This window comes from Rhamphochromis longiceps, linkage group LG14 (genome assembly GCF_057381845.1).
Source record: "Rhamphochromis longiceps isolate RC_006_pf linkage group LG14, R_longiceps_female_GT1.1, whole genome shotgun sequence".
NCBI lineage: Eukaryota > Metazoa > Chordata > Actinopteri > Cichliformes > Cichlidae > Rhamphochromis > Rhamphochromis longiceps.
In genome coordinates, this window is record NC_140570.1 from 41,403,061 (window position 1) to 41,418,453 (window position 15,393).

The 15,393-nt window shown below is 47.7% G+C and overlaps 2 protein-coding genes across 2 annotated transcripts; both read right to left on the reverse strand.

The window, feature by feature from the left end:
• Window positions 1–4,240: 4,240 nt before the first annotated feature.
• On the reverse strand, window positions 4,241–7,429 carry LOC146654822 (olfactory receptor 4B13-like). Its single transcript, XM_085380585.1, has 3 exons — window positions 6,451–7,429; window positions 5,039–5,152; window positions 4,241–4,326 (listed from the first exon to the last, which is right to left on the reverse strand). The coding sequence occupies exons 1-3, from the start codon at window positions 7,427–7,429 to the stop codon at window positions 4,241–4,243; spliced, it is 1,179 nt and encodes a 392-aa protein (XP_085236711.1).
• A 3,662-nt stretch (window positions 7,430–11,091) lies between these two features.
• LOC146654823 (uncharacterized) lies at window positions 11,092–14,652 on the reverse strand. The gene is made up of 2 exons (XM_085380586.1): window positions 12,699–14,652; window positions 11,092–11,141 (listed from the first exon to the last, which is right to left on the reverse strand). The coding sequence occupies exons 1-2, from the start codon at window positions 14,650–14,652 to the stop codon at window positions 11,092–11,094; spliced, it is 2,004 nt and encodes a 667-aa protein (XP_085236712.1).
• Between the last annotated feature and the right edge of the window lie 741 nt (window positions 14,653–15,393).

Genomic DNA, 15,393 nt, shown 5'->3' on the forward strand with positions numbered 1-15,393 from the left:
TCCTATATCCCCGTGTTCAGTCAATGTTTGTGTCTGCCCTGTTCCCACGTCTCTGTTCCCTCTGTAGTGCCTGCATGTGAGTCTGTGTTATGTGTTTCCTGTTTTACTTTGAAGGTCTCTGTCTTATCTCAGTGTGTTCACTTTACGCTTCTTTGGTCTCGTCAGTTCTGATTTGCCCCAGCTGTGTTTCCCTCCTGTTACTCATTCCCTGATTGCTCCTTCTGTGTATTTAAGCCCTGTGTTTCTCTGTGTCCATGTCGTGATCTACCGTTTATTTAGCTGTGTGTTTTGTCAATCCACCGGTGTTAGTTTATTTTTGACCTTTTTTCCAGTTATGTTATGTTTGAGTTCAGCATTAAAGCTGTTTTGGTTTAAGTTTCTCTCTGGAGTCTGCATCTTGGGTCCTATCCCTGTCCGCACACAGCCGTCACCTAACAGGAGTGACCCCCCACAGAGGGACAAAAGGACCCCCTGATGATCCTCTAATCACCTGAGCCAAGGTGTGAAACTGGGTGTGGGTCACAATCAGCCAGAGTTTCGGGTGAGCTCATTGTGAAACCTGGCCCCACCTTATCATGCGAATTCCTGAGGTCAGATGGCCCAGGATGTGAGTGGGCGTTAAGGCGTCTGGGAAGGATCTCAAAACTGGATTATAGATGGCAGAGAGTTGGAGTCGTAAACCCCGCCTCTGTTCAAAGATGGTCGCTCACTCCTTGGCGGCCGCTTGTCGGGGCCTGGGGCCTGGGGCTCGCTCGGGCCCCTTTGGAGGTGGGGTGCCCCCGGCCTCTCGGCCTAGGGCTCGGTCACTCAGGCGCAGCTGGGGGCCGGCGGAGCTCACGGGCGCGTCACTGCAACTCCCCCTGACTTCTGCTCCGCGGCTGCTGGGCGAGCCCTCATCTGGGACTCTCCTCAGCTCTTACTGGGACAGTGGCGCGGCTGCCCCTCTGTTGGTCTTCCATGGTCTCTTGTGTTCTGGGGGCCTCTGGATGTCTGGAGTTTTGATCTCCTCCATACCCGCTTCACACCCTGGAGGACGGGGCTGTGGCCCCCCCACACTCCCTAGCAGATCATTACATGGAGAAACCTTTGGAATGTAAGCATGCTGATCCACACAGGTATGCACACATGGGTATTCACAGACGCGGACTAAAGCTTTCTTGGCTGCTGCCTCAAAGCACACTGTGCGCTGTCTATCTTGCGTGCTGCACAATATCGTTTATTACTTAGTAAATACTGATATCTATGACTAGCTAGTTTATTATGATGGTGCTTTGTTTTCTCTATTATTATGTTGCTCTTTGTTGTTTGCTGTCTCCTCTGTTTGTTTTTGTTTGTTTGTTTGTTTTTTTTTCTCCATACAGGTGACCCAGGAGTTTTTTTTTTTTTTTCTCTCTCTCTTCCCCCCCCTTCTCACCGTCTCTTCTCCCCTTTGGTTTTCTTTCTTTCTCTCCCCCTCTCTCTCTCATTCATTCCCCCTGTCCTATTTATTAAAAAAAAAAAAAAAAAAATGACAAAGGATGAACTGAAGCTCTGCCATCACGTAATGTCGCATACTGCTGTTTCTGATGTCATTTAAAAAAAAAAAAAAAAAAAAAAAAAAAAGATGGTCGCTCACAATGGACATAGATGCTTCTTTCACTCCTCTTTCAAACCATCTGTCCTCTCTGTCCAAAATGTGAACATTGGCATCCTTGAAAGAGTGTCCTTTATCCTTAAGATGCAGATGGACTGCTGAGTCTTGTCCTGTGGAGGTGGCTCTTCTGTGTTGTGCCATGCGCTTGTGAAGTGGCTGTTTGGTCTCTCCAATGTAGAGGTCTGGGCATTCCTCGCTGCACTGTACAGCATACACCACGTTGTTAAGTCCTCTTTCGAGGATGCCAATGTGTGATTGGGCTCATCTCTGATGGAGATGAGCCCAATCACACATTGGCATTGGCAAACAGAATGTGCCCGCTCCGACCGACCACAAAGGGTTAAGGCCTCCACCATCATCGCCATCCCCCAAAAGACTGGAATAGACACCCTCAATGGCTACAGACCTATAACCCTCACATGTGTAGTCATGAGGTGTTTTAAGTGGATAGTTTCAGCACATCAGAGACTGTCTACTTTCCTCTCTCGACCCCTATCAGGTTGGTTACAAAGCAAATTGATCCATGAGGATACCATCACCCGTCACAGAGTGCTGAGCCATCTGGAGAACAGGAAGCACCTGGTGATGATGCTCTTTGTGGACTACAGCTCAGCATTCAACACCATAATCCCCAACATCCTCAGGACTAAACTGGACCACCTTCAGACCCCTCCTGGATCAAAGAATTCCTCACCAACGGAAGCTTCACAGGGCTGCGTTCTCAGCCCCCTACTGCACACTCTGTACACCTATGACTGTACACCAAACCACCCAATCACAGTGGTGTCATCATCATGTATGCCAATTACACCACTGTGATTGGGCTCATCTCTGATGGAGATGAGATAGGACAGAGGTAGAGAACTTGTCCTGCTGGTGCTCAGAGAATAACCTGAAGCTGAACATCCTAAAACCAAAGAACTCATCATGGACCTCAGGAGACACAGACGGGTCCACTCCCCTCTCATTATAAATGGAGAACAGGTGGAATCTGTCTCCACCTTCAGGGTTCTGGGCATCCACATCTCAGCTGATCTCACCTGGACCCACAACAGCATCGCCCTGGAAAAGAAGACCCAGCGGCAGCTGTACCTCCTCTGTGTCCTGGGCCAGAAGCTGCTCCTGGCCTTCTACTGCTCCTCAGTGGAGAGTGCTCTCCTCAGGGGCCACGACTGAGAGCAGGAAGGCTGCACAGAGGGTCATTAACACTGCCAGAAACATCATTGGCTGCCCTCTGACACCCCTGGAGGTCATCACCTGATCCTCCTGTCTCAGGTAAACCAGGGCCATCACAGGTGACCACGCCCACCACCTGCTGCCCTCTGGTTGGTGCCTCAGGTCAAGCAGATCCCACACGTCCTGTTTTCTATATATTATTTTTGTTGTATATAAACTCCCCTTGTCTTTTATTCATTCCTGCTTTCTACTTTTTATATTTTTATTGCTGCACAGTTGGTGCTGAACACACAAAATTTCACTGTACATGTACAGTGACAATAAAAAGCTATTCTATTGTGTTGCTGGGGGATTGTTGCCGGATGTATGTATGTCTGTACCATGTTCAAACACAGGGATGTGCATAAGCGCACATGGCACCAGGACACCCTAGGTAACAGATCGATGATCAATTTTGTGATCATCAAATCATCAGATCTGCAGTCATGTGTTCTGGACACCCGGGTGAAAGGAATAGAGCTGATCACCAGCTGGTGGTAAGTTGGATCAGGTAGAGGGGGAGGATGCTGGGTACAATTAGAATATCTAAACATAAAGTGAGGGTGTGCTGGGAGGATCTGGCAGAGGGTCCAGTCCACAAGATCTTTAATTCCTGGATCTTGCAAAGCTTCAACAGCATTTTGAGGGAAGCTGAGTGGACCACACCTTCATTGTTGAAGCTGTGTACGGAGCTGTGGCCACATGGCTGAATATAAAGAAATGAAGATCTTTTGCATATCAATGTATTTTGATTCCATAGGATTAGGATAATCATTGATTATAATGAGTTTAACCTGGGAACATACAGTACCGCCTATTTCTGTTTCAGCAGTGCAATATGTAAGAAAACCTTCTCATAACTTACGATATTGTGTCTGTTTTGTCAGCTTTCCTTGTTTTTTGTAACCTACTGGTCACAACAAAGTTGAAACAATGACAAGCTGTTTCATGACTAGCTGTGGCCTATTGCTGAGTCCAGGCATGGAAGTCGGGGTTGCTGACTGTGAACTTTCATTATGCAGCCCAAAGAGGTCACAGTGATGTGAAGGAGGCCATTATAAAAAGCAGAACACTGCTGTCACGCCAGGAACTGCAGGAGTGGACAATGTTTGGATCGTTGGTAACACTTTTATGAACTTTTATACCTATTTACACCGGTGTGGAATATGCATAATAAAACTGCACGTGTGACTCTAAAGTTTTCTGTAATGTGTTTATATTATTTTCTGTTTCTTAGCATGTGGCTAAAGTGCAACACTAAATGGATCAGCAGTGAGCTGGTGGATGTTCAGAGTTGGTGTCCACATAAATATGGACAACACATTCTACAACATCAGGAAAAAGCTGGAGCAGTGTTTCAGAAAGTCTGTATGAAGTTTGCAGGGTGTGTCTTCATGGGTGGGTCCTCTGAGGGGGGTCATTACCGTCCTCAGCCCTCTGAGACCAGAGCTGAGGTCCGCTCCGGCTGATTGGTCTCTCTGGTCAAAAGCACTCACAGATAGTTGCATCAGAGGGAGTTGGAGGAAACTGTGGCTAATGAGGAGACACCTCAGGGACAGAAATGTTTACATGCACAGGTGACCTTTAATCTACCTGTTACAGTGATGATGTAACTCTTACAGCATCAGCAGGTTTACTTCAACAGAAAAGTTCTCTCACTTTGTTCAAAGTCTTAAATTCATCTTTTGTGGAAATAACTAAAAGTCAACTCTCGATCCAAGACGGCACTGATCCCAGCGCCACGTTAGCTTCCTAACACACAGCAGGCCTGAGGGCCACTGAGGGTTTAGAGTCAGGCTGTCACATGATTAACTGCACGCTGAGACAAGAAGAAAACGGCCATAAACTCGTCGCTCGCACTAAAAACAAAACCCTTTAAATATGCATTTTTATTAAAGGCTGCATTTGTGTGGTAGAAACTTCACTCGCTTCAGAGAACACTGGACCGTCATCGCTGCCAAACATGAACCCATGTCTGAACCCGGCCTTCAGTGAACCCTGACCTAAACCTCAAGTGGGTCACTAAAAGTCAGCGAGTGCCTCTTAACTGCTCCCCTGACAAATCAACTGATTTAAGCATTTCTAATGAAGTGCTGCAAAATTCAAAAAGAGAAAGTTGAATCAGAAGGTTTTCCCAGAATGCACTTTGTGAACTTTCCTGCAGTGAATGATCAAAAACAGATCTGCCACCAAGTTCCTGCTGCTCCACATCACAGACATGAAACTGAGGCAGGTTGAGACTGATAGACCATCCCACGGATCTGGAATGATCCACGTGCAGAATGACCCCATGGTCAGCTGATCCTGTTAAGCAGAAATGTTTAAGGTGGCAAAAATGATGCAAACTTATGAATGTATTGTCTTCTACTTTTGAAAAAAAAAATTGTCAGAAGGTTCAATTAAAAACTGCAGTTTCCAAAAAGTTTAATTTTCTGGCAATTATTTCATAGTTCAGACTTTACAGGTTAACAACCTGCAGAACAGCAAGATCCTGTTGGGTGTTAGGTCAGTTTAACTTTTAAGGACTTGAACAGAAAGCATCTGGACTTCTGGACATAAACGACCTCACTCAGAACTGACAGAAGTCATCTATGTTCACTACGAATGACCATCTTTGAACAAAGGGGGGCTTACAACTCCGATTTATTCTGGGATCCTTCCCAGATGCCTTGATGTCCACTCACATCTTGTCAGTCTCACAATGGTTTCAGCCCAAATCTCTGCTGGTAATGACCCACAACCTTTTTCACAATGGACGGAGGGATTGGAGAGCAACTTCGGGTTACTACCTTGCCCAGGGATATTGGCATACATGCTAGGGGGATTGAACCACCAACCTTGCGATTAGTAGGTGACCTGCTCTACCTCCTGAGCTACAGCCAGTCACCTGTACAGCACCCCATGTGACTCAGAGCGGCCAGCCCGGGACAGCCCTTTGCCACATGGCTTCGCCTCTCTCTCTGTCTTCACTGCACTGTCTAACAAAGGCCCAAAATAAACTTTGAAAAGTCCAGTCGCTTTTCTTTCCAAGCTCCTCAGACAACCAGCACCTGGATGGCCTACAGAGAGATGTCAAATGAACTTTTAACCCTTTTTACTGAATTTTTCCACGTTGGTCCGGCTGTATGGAAAGTGCAGCTGTGATGCATGTATGAGCTAAAATCTTCTGTTTGTGGTTTCTGAAAATGTGCTGTGTGCTGGAGGAGGTAAAGACTCAGCTGCTGGTGTGTCATTTCACTCAGAATCTCTCAACAAAGCGACGGCAGACTGTGCCTCTGCCGGAAGAACTGTAATAACTGTGTAAGAAACCTATTGTGATTCATGCTGCAGACACAGTATTTGAGTCTGAATCATGACAGCCTTTTAGGCTGTGACTGTAGCTGTAAGATTCATGAGCAACCAGAGGAGTAAGATGGCTTTCAGAGGCTGCTGGTTTGAATCTGCACAGAAGAGTTTACACGAGTCAGAGGCAGCCATGTATTTACATGGAATAATATGCAATAATAATAATAATATACAATATTCACCACAGTGTTCAGAGCAGACATGATGATGATTTTGCTTCTGCAGTTATCTCCTTTTGTGAGCAAACAGACGTTTGCGGATGTTGGACATGTTCAGTCCGTACAGTACGGGGTTAAAGAGCGGCTGGCAGGTTAGAAAGTACAGCGATAAAACAATGTGCACCATGCTGTGCACACTGCTCAGACTGAACCTGCTCTGGATCACTTCAAAGCAAACACCAAAAGAGAAGTTTAGCAGAGAGGACAGGTGAGGCGTGCAGGTGCTGACGGCTTTCTGTCGGGTTTGTTTGGATCCAGAAAAACAGACTTTGAGGATCCTCACATACGAGCAAAGGATTAAGATAACTGGAACAAAGACTGTGAGAGCTGTGATAAAAAGACCATAAATGTTATTTGCTGTGGTTTCAGAGCAGGCCAGTTTCACAATGGAGTAGTTCAAACAGTAAACCTTGTTAATGACGTTCCCACAGAGCTCCAGAGGAGCGATCAGTAAGATCAAAGCAAGAATGGTAAGAAAAGAGTATAACCAGGAAAGTGCAATCAGCAAGACAACCGTTGCAGGCGTCATACGTGTGTGATATTGCAGAGGACAGCAGATGGCGAGGTATCTGTCATAAGACATGACGGCTAAGATGCAAAACTCAACACAGACATACGAGTACAGACAGAAGATCTGCAGGAAGCAGAGAGGAGCAGAAACAGTGTGAACATCAGAGAGGATCTGAACCAGGAGGAACGGAAACAGCCCTGTACTACCATACAGCTCATTCACAAACAGGCTGCACAGAAACATGTACATAGGTTCATGTAAGCTTCTGTTCACACAGATAACCACAATCAGCAGGACATTGGCGCAAAGAATCAATAAGTATAAAGACATAACAACTGTGAAACAGAAATATTTCAAAGTACTGGTGTCGAAGTAAGCAGCAAGTGTGAAGTATGAAACCTTTGAGGAGTTTATGATGAGCTGTATTTTGTTCCCCTGCGTTGTGTCTTCACTGTGATCCTGCAAACACACAATTTCACATTTTAGGCGTTTCTCATCATAAGCCATCATCACATGATCAGAGCAGGAAAAACACGTTTCTCTCTTTATGTTAATGAACACAGATGTGCTACACACATCTGTCAAAGTATCTACTTAAAAGTATTCTCTACACAAACGTACCATTGTGTGTTTGTGAAGCTTCGCCTTACTGCTGCCACGCTCACTGAAACTTTCCCTGATCGCAGAGGCAGCCGTCACTAAAGCTGGAGCTGACTGATGCAACAAATCAGCAGAAAAAACCTGACAAAGACCGCCTACCTGTTCAGGGAAATGATGTCAGTCTTTGGCCTTATGAACAGCACCGTCTGCAGAGACCATGAAATACAAACCTTCCTGATCCTGGACACTAAACTGAACTGGTGCCAGCTGAACTACCTCCAGATCAACGCCAGTAAAACCAAGGAGCTGGTGGTAGACTTCCGCAGGCACAAGCATTCTCCACTGCAACCACTGAACATCCAAGGTATGGACATTGAGGCTATGGACAGCTACAGGTACCTTGGTGTTCATCTGAACAACAGACTGGACTGGACTCATAACTCAGACGCCCTCTACAGGAAAGGGCAGAGCAGGCTGTACCTGCTGCGGAGACTCAGGTCGTTTGGGGTGGAGGGCCCACTCCTGAAGACCTTCTATGACTCTGTTGTGGCTTCTGCTATCTTTTATGGTGTGGTCTGCTGGGGCGGCAGCATCTCTGCTGGGGACAGGAAGAGACTGAACAGGGTGATCCGAAGGGCCAGCTCTGTTCTAGGATGCCCTCTGGACCCAGTGGAGGTGGTGAGTGACAGGAGAACGGCGGCTAAGCTGTCATCCCTGATGGACAACATCTCCCACCCCATGCAGCAGACTGTGACAGCACTGAGCAGCTCCTTCAGTGGGAGACTGAGGCACCCACGGTGTGGGACGGAGAGATTTCGCAGGTCTTTCCTCCCCACTGCTGTCAGACTCCATAATAAAGACTTTAACTGATCAAGCACACACATCCACACATGTGCAATAACACTAAGTGCAATAATCTTTTCTGGCATCGTTGTATTTTTACTCAGTTGTATATAGCATTCGTATTCTATTTTTATCTTATTGTATATTTTTATTCTATTTTATTCTACTGTATATAGTATTTTATTCTATTCTGTACAGTTGTGTACTGTATTTATTCTTATTGTATTCTAATTTTTGCGTCATAACTTTTGCACTGTCCACTTCCTGCTGTGACAAAACAAATTTCCCACGTGTGGGACTAATAAAGGTTATCTTATCTTATCTTATCTTAAACCACCAGAACAACCTCCTCTGCAGCACCCTGGTCTCATCACTAACTGTTCTCAGGGAAGTTTGAAGGTTTCATGGGTTTAAGAAGTTGTTAGTAGACACGGGTAGCTGCATTCTGACCACAGTTGTTGAATGAATCAGTGAGAGTATGGAAGGACTCAGCAAATTCCTGATCAGGGTGGATGTGAGGGAGTGAACAAAAAAAAGGGGAAACCTTTTAAGGACAAATATACTTGCCATTGTAAAATGTGTGCATGGGTGGAGGAGGGTGGAGTAGGTGGGGAGGCAGATTGACCTGTTGGGGGGAGAGGTGGGGGCCGAGTCTGACTGAGGCCATGTCCACACTAATACGTTTTCGTTTGAAAACGCATCATTTTCTCTCCATCCAAACTGAGACGGCGTCTTCAGTCAAGGAAAACGGAGCTTTTTGAAAACGCTCTCCAAAGTGGAGACATTTGAAAATGCCGTTTTCGTGTCGCCTTGTGGACTGTGTTGGCAAATCAGTTTTACCCCGGTTCTTTTTATTCCTCGAGCATCCAGAGATGGCACCGGACTTAGTAGTCAGGTGCCACAAAATCTTTATTCATCTTCATTTATCTTTAAGTAAGTAAGTAAGTAAGTAAAATTTATTTATATAGCACATTTCACAGATAAAAATCACAAAGTGCTTTACTGTAAGATCCGACATACAAGTTAAAATTAATTAAATTAATTAAAAGCCCGTTTGTATAAAAATGTCTTCAGCTGCTTTTTAAAGGAGTCAGTAGAGTCTAGACAGCGTAAAGACAACGGCAGAGAGTTCCACAGCCTCGGTGCCTGAAAAGCTCGATCCCCACGTGTTTTAAATCTAGTACGTGGGACCACCAGTAGCCTCTGACCTGAAGACCTAAGTGCTCAGGATGAAGCATGAGGTTTCAACAGGTCAGAGATATACTGGGGAGCTTCACCGTGCAGAGCTCTAAAAGTTACAACTAAAATTTTAAAATTTACTCTTCTTCATTTAAGCATGCACTTCTAGAAGGGAAGACGAGGCCAATGTCCCTCTCCAAAATCTTCACCCCTTTGTTAGTTACAGCCAGCTTTATAGAAACGTCCCCATCATAAACCCCCTACGGTGTGCTGCAAACTCTGTCTGTGTCTATGTGCACGAGCACATGAATGCCTACATGTGCACGTTCCCTAGTGTCTATGTGAGTGCTCATGAGTGAGTGTGCGTGTGGATGTGTGTGCGTGACCGTTAAAACACTGTGGGTGTAGGTGACTCCCTAGAGGTCATAAAACCCCTCTCACTTCCAGACCACAGGTATCCAGTTACAATGTTGAGACCCCCACCCTAAAACTTCCTCTGGGGAATTTCCACTCAGCATAAACTCTTCTCTGTTTTACTTTCACAGCTCAAGTGGGGGAGGGGTACACTACTCCTAAGTCCACGACAGAGTGAGGCCTTTATTACTTTAAGGGCAGTGTCTCTACAACAGTTCTACATTCTATGATAACACATTTCTAAACTCTAAATCAGCTAAACATTCTACAACTGCAAAAAACCGAAGGTTTTCAAAAACAATAATGCATTTTAATCATGTGATGCAGTCATGTGACCTTTACAGCTAAGATGGCAGATGGCATTGTCACGAAGTGGGATGGACTCAAGCGCAGACGAGGAAGCTAGAATACAGTTACGTTTACTATACAACACCAGGTGCAAATATATACAAGTGAGAGGGCGGGGGAATCCAGGGCACAGGGAAATCCGGGAAAGGAGCTCTTCACACACAAGGGACTTCACAAAAACACAGCACACCAGCAGCCCGCACACCAAGGGTTCCAGGGAAGCTGTCACGGTTTGGCGTGGCAAACCGTGGGGGATGTGGGGAGGGAGGACCCAGGCGCGGTACTCTGTGTATAAACAGTGCGTTTATTTACAGTGATGGAAACAATAACAGTAAATCCCCGTGCTCTCCCGTGACTCCCGTGTCGTGTCTTCCCAAAAAGTCTGTGCTCCGTGTTCTCCACTCTCGTGTGTCCACACACACCCCGTGCCTGCTGCCCTCCGGTGTTCCACGCTCCTCCTGAGGGGAAAATGACAGAGGCAGCCGTCAAGACACGTAATTCCAGTAGGCATACACTCACAGACTAAACTGAACAGAAGACTAACGTGGAGTCTCGTGCAATGATCCCGCGTCGGTGGGCGCTCCAAGACTCTCTTAAGTAGCTCCCCCGACGAGGCCTGATCAGCAGCAGGTGTGTGGCTTCGGGTGTGGCCAGTCCCCTAGCAGGGCCACACCCCCCAGGCCTGACGGCGCCTATAAACAAGCGCTCAGACACACAGCCACCCACACACACACATATGTACAAGCACGGAGAAGGGGAAGCAACACCAAAAATACATAATAGTATCACAGGTCCATGACTGCCCAGGGGTCCTGGGTCGCCCAGTCCCAGGACCCTGACAGAAACGGAATTCCTGTTTACAGACAACAAGTGATTAATCCAAAGGGTCAGCGATACGAAAAGGCAACAAGAGACTAGTACTCCGGAGCTTACTGCCGAGGTTACTCAATAGTCCGCGACGAGATGCTTCCAGCCACTGCCTTAACCCTTTAAGACCTACCATAGAACCAAGTCTGCCAGAACTTACTTTATATTTTTTGCCATTTTTGGGAGCATTTCAAGTTGCTATACATCAATACAACTGTTATAGCCCATATTCTAATAATATGTCTGCATTAAGTCCATAGTAACTACATCAATTGCAAACAAGTGCAATAAAGTACAAAAAAATTGAAAATCGTTTTTGTTTTGTTTTTTTACATATATTTCTACTTGGAGAAATTTAAGAGACTTATCCCTCAAATCTTTAAATACAAAAAAGTTGCAAAAAATAGTTTACAACAACAGGAAATTTATTTTGAGTGTCTTCATAGTTTTATTTTGGAGATACAGCAATTTTTATATATGTCACGGGGTAGAAAGGGAGAAGTTATTTAGGGTTTTTTACTATGCATGTTTTGCTGTGTTTTACCTTTTTAATATTGTACAATGGGTTATTTTTATGAGTTTTACTGCATGTTTTTATAGTATTTATTTGGTGACTTGTCCTGGAAAGACTCCGCCCCTGTTAGGTGACGGCTGTGTGCGGACAGGGATAGGACCCAAGATGCAGACTCCAGAGAGAAACTTAAACCAAAACAGCTTTAATGCTGAACTCAAACATAACATAACTGGAAAAAGGTCAAAAATAAACTAACACCGGTGGATTGACAAAACACACAGCTAAATAAACGGTAGATCACGACACGGACACAAAGAAACACAGGGCTTAAATACACAGAGGGAGCAATCAGGGAATGAGTAACAGGAGGGAAACACAGCTGGGGCAAATCAGGCCTAACGAGACAAGGAGAAGCAAAACCAGACACATTAACATCAGACATGGACTTTCAAAGTAAAACAGGAAACCCATAACAAAGACTGAACAAAAGACACAGACTCACATGCAGGCACTACAACAGAGGGAACAGAGACGTGGGACCAGGGCAGACACAGACACTGACTGGACACGGGGATATAGCAACTAAGGATACACAGAGACGCGAACTAGACAAGGGGAGACAGCTGACAGGGGAGACAGAGCAACTAAAGAAGACAGAGACATAAACTATAAGACAGAACCAAGAAACCAAAGACTGAAAATAATAAATAATAAAATAAACTCAAAAACCCTGGGTCAACGACCCAGGCATCCTAACAGTACCCCCCCTAAAGGGCTGGCTCCCAGACAGCCCAAACCGAAACACCAAAACAAAAAACAACCCAACCAGGGAGGGCGGTGGGGGAAACAGGACGGAGGGCTCGAAACAAACCAAACAAGGAGCCAGAAACAAAAAAAAGTGCAAACAACGGAGCCCAGAAAGCAACATAACAAAACACAGGCTCACGACAGGCGCAGGCGGCCAGGAAAAACAGTTCACACAAAGTTCAGGGGGCCGGCCCGGAGGCTGACAGCACGATAGTCCAAACCCGGGCAGTTCAGGGGGGCGGCCCGGAGGCTGACGGCCCAAGAGCCCAGAAAACAGTTCAGGGGGTCGGGCAGGCAGGAGACACCGGCGGCGACGGAGTAGGTCAGGAGGCCGGCCGGGCGGGAGGCACCGGCTGCAGAGCAGGTCAGAAGGCCGGCCGGGCAGGAGGCACTGGCGGCGGCGTAGTTCAGGGGGCCGTCCATGACGGCGGCGTAGTTCAGAGGGCTGTCCATGACGGCAACGACGTCCAGTCATCGGCCGGACAGGACGTGCAGGACGAGCAGGCCGGACAGGACGTGCAGGCCGGGCGGGACGAGCAGGCCGGGCGGGACGAGCAGGAACAGACAGCAGGGAGATCTCAGGAGCAGACGAAGCTGAACACTCGGAGGCTGGACCAGGCGGAGCTGCAGAGGCTGAGACTGGACCAGGCGGAGCTGCAGAGGCTGAGGATGGACCAGGCGGAGCTGCAGAGGCTGAGGCCGGACCAGGCGGAGCTGCAGAGGCTGGACCAGGCGGAGCTGCAGACTCGGAGGCAGGACCAGGCGGAGCTGCAGACTCGGAGGCCGGACCAGGCGGAGCTGCAGACTCGGAGGCTGGACCAGGCGGTGGAGCCGGTGGTGGCTGAACGGCCTCGCCAGAACCATCAGCAGACACTGGGACGTGCTGGCTGGGTCCTCCAGCTGACGAGGCAAGAGGCTGAACGGGCCCCTCGGACCCTCCAGCGGAGACGGGTGGCTGAACGGGCCCCTCGGACCCTCCAGCAGGAAGAGACGGCTGAAGCGGTTCTCCAGAACCCCCAGCGGGAACAGACGGTGGAGTGAATGACTGAGGTGAGAACTGAGCAGGTGACTGAGCTGACAGGTGAGCTAATGTTTGAGCTATGGAGAGAAGTTTAAGTTGTATTGACTGTTGTAACGATGGTAGTAATGGTGGGTGAGATGGTGGATGAGCACTAAGCTGAGCTATGTCTTCCGAGCCTACGGAAAACTGCTGGACGGGCTCACCTGAGCCTCCAGCGAGGACAGAAACCGGTGCAGGGTCCTGCTGGGCAGTAGCCGCTCCCATCCGCGGAATAGGCACGGGCGCAGAGACTAGCGGAGCCTCAGCCGGCCTGGAAACTGGAGCAGGGACAAACTGGGCCCTAGCCCCCCTCACCCGAGGAACTGATATAGGTGCAGGAGACGGCTGGACCGCAGCTGCCCTGGGCGGAGGAGCACCGGAAGGCAAAGGAGCAGGCTCACTGAAAACTGGTTCATCAAAAATAGGTGATGACCCTTTCCCACCATGTTTAACAGTCTGTACAGTCTTAGGTTTAGCAGTGTTCACAGTCTCAGAAAAAACAGACTCGGCAAACTTGGGTTTTAGCTTGTTCCCACTCCAACAAGCAGACCTCGAACTAAAAATCCCAGACGAATGCTTATTGTGATGAACTAGCGCGGGAGGATTCAAACCAAAACTGGCCTCCCAATCCAAATCCTCGTCGAGAAAAGAAATCCCGAAAGTGTCTGAGGTAAGTTCATAGTCTTTACTGTTTAACAGCTCAGGTGGAGTTTGGAAGGTGTAGTCCTTTTGACTCACCACCGGAGGTTGCTCAGACGTGTCCATATGACGGCGACGTGAGCGCCGTTTCCTTTGGGCAGAGGTAGCTGGCGGCGTTAGCAACTGAGCCTCCGGTGCACAGAATGGTGACGCTGAGGCCGGAGCGTGAGCGCCTGAAGCCACGCGGAGGACTTCCAACTGAAGCGGCCGCATCTTGAGTGCCAGCGGAGCAACGGGTGGAGACTTCTGACAGCTCCGGGGACCACCGAGAGCCAGCCGAGTGCCATGGAAAATGCGCCCGACGTCAGGGGTGAGCCATGGCTTCCAGCGGAGTTCCTCCTCCAGCTGGGCAAAGGCTGCTCGGCGTCGCTCCTGAAGTTCAATGTCTGCTGGGTCCATAGTATGGTCGTGATCTTCTGTTAGGTGACGGCTGTGTGCGGACAGGGATAGGACCCAAGATGCAGACTCCAGAGAGAAACTTAAACCAAAACAGCTTTAATGCTGAACTCAAACATAACATAACTGGAAAAAGGTCAAAAATAAACTAACACCGGCGGATTGACAAAGCACACAGCTAAATAAACGGTAGATCACGACACGGACACAGAGAAACACAGGGCTTAAATACACAGAGGGAGCAATCAGGGAATGAGTAACAGGAGGGAAACACAGCTGGGGCAAATCAGGCCTAACGAGACAAGGAGAAGCAAAACCAGACACATTAACATCAGACATGGACTTTCAAAGTAAAACAGGAAACCCATAACAAAGACTGAACAAAAGACACAGACTCACATGCAGGCACTACAACAGAGGGAACAGAGACGTGGGACCAGGGCAGACACAGACACTGACTGGACACGGGGATATAGCAACTAAGGATACACAGAGACGCGAACTAGACAAGGGGAGACAGCTGACAGGGGAGACAGAGCAGCTAGAGAAGACAGAGACATAAACTATAAGACAGAACCAAGAAACCAAAGACTGAAAATAATAAATAATAAAATAAACTCAAAAACCCTGGGTCAACGACCCAGGCATCCTAACAGCCCCTACCCGATTATAAACCTGATCACACCTGGGAGGTCCCAGAGGCCAATAAGAGGGCCTGGAAGACCACAGAGAGGAGAGGCTTGA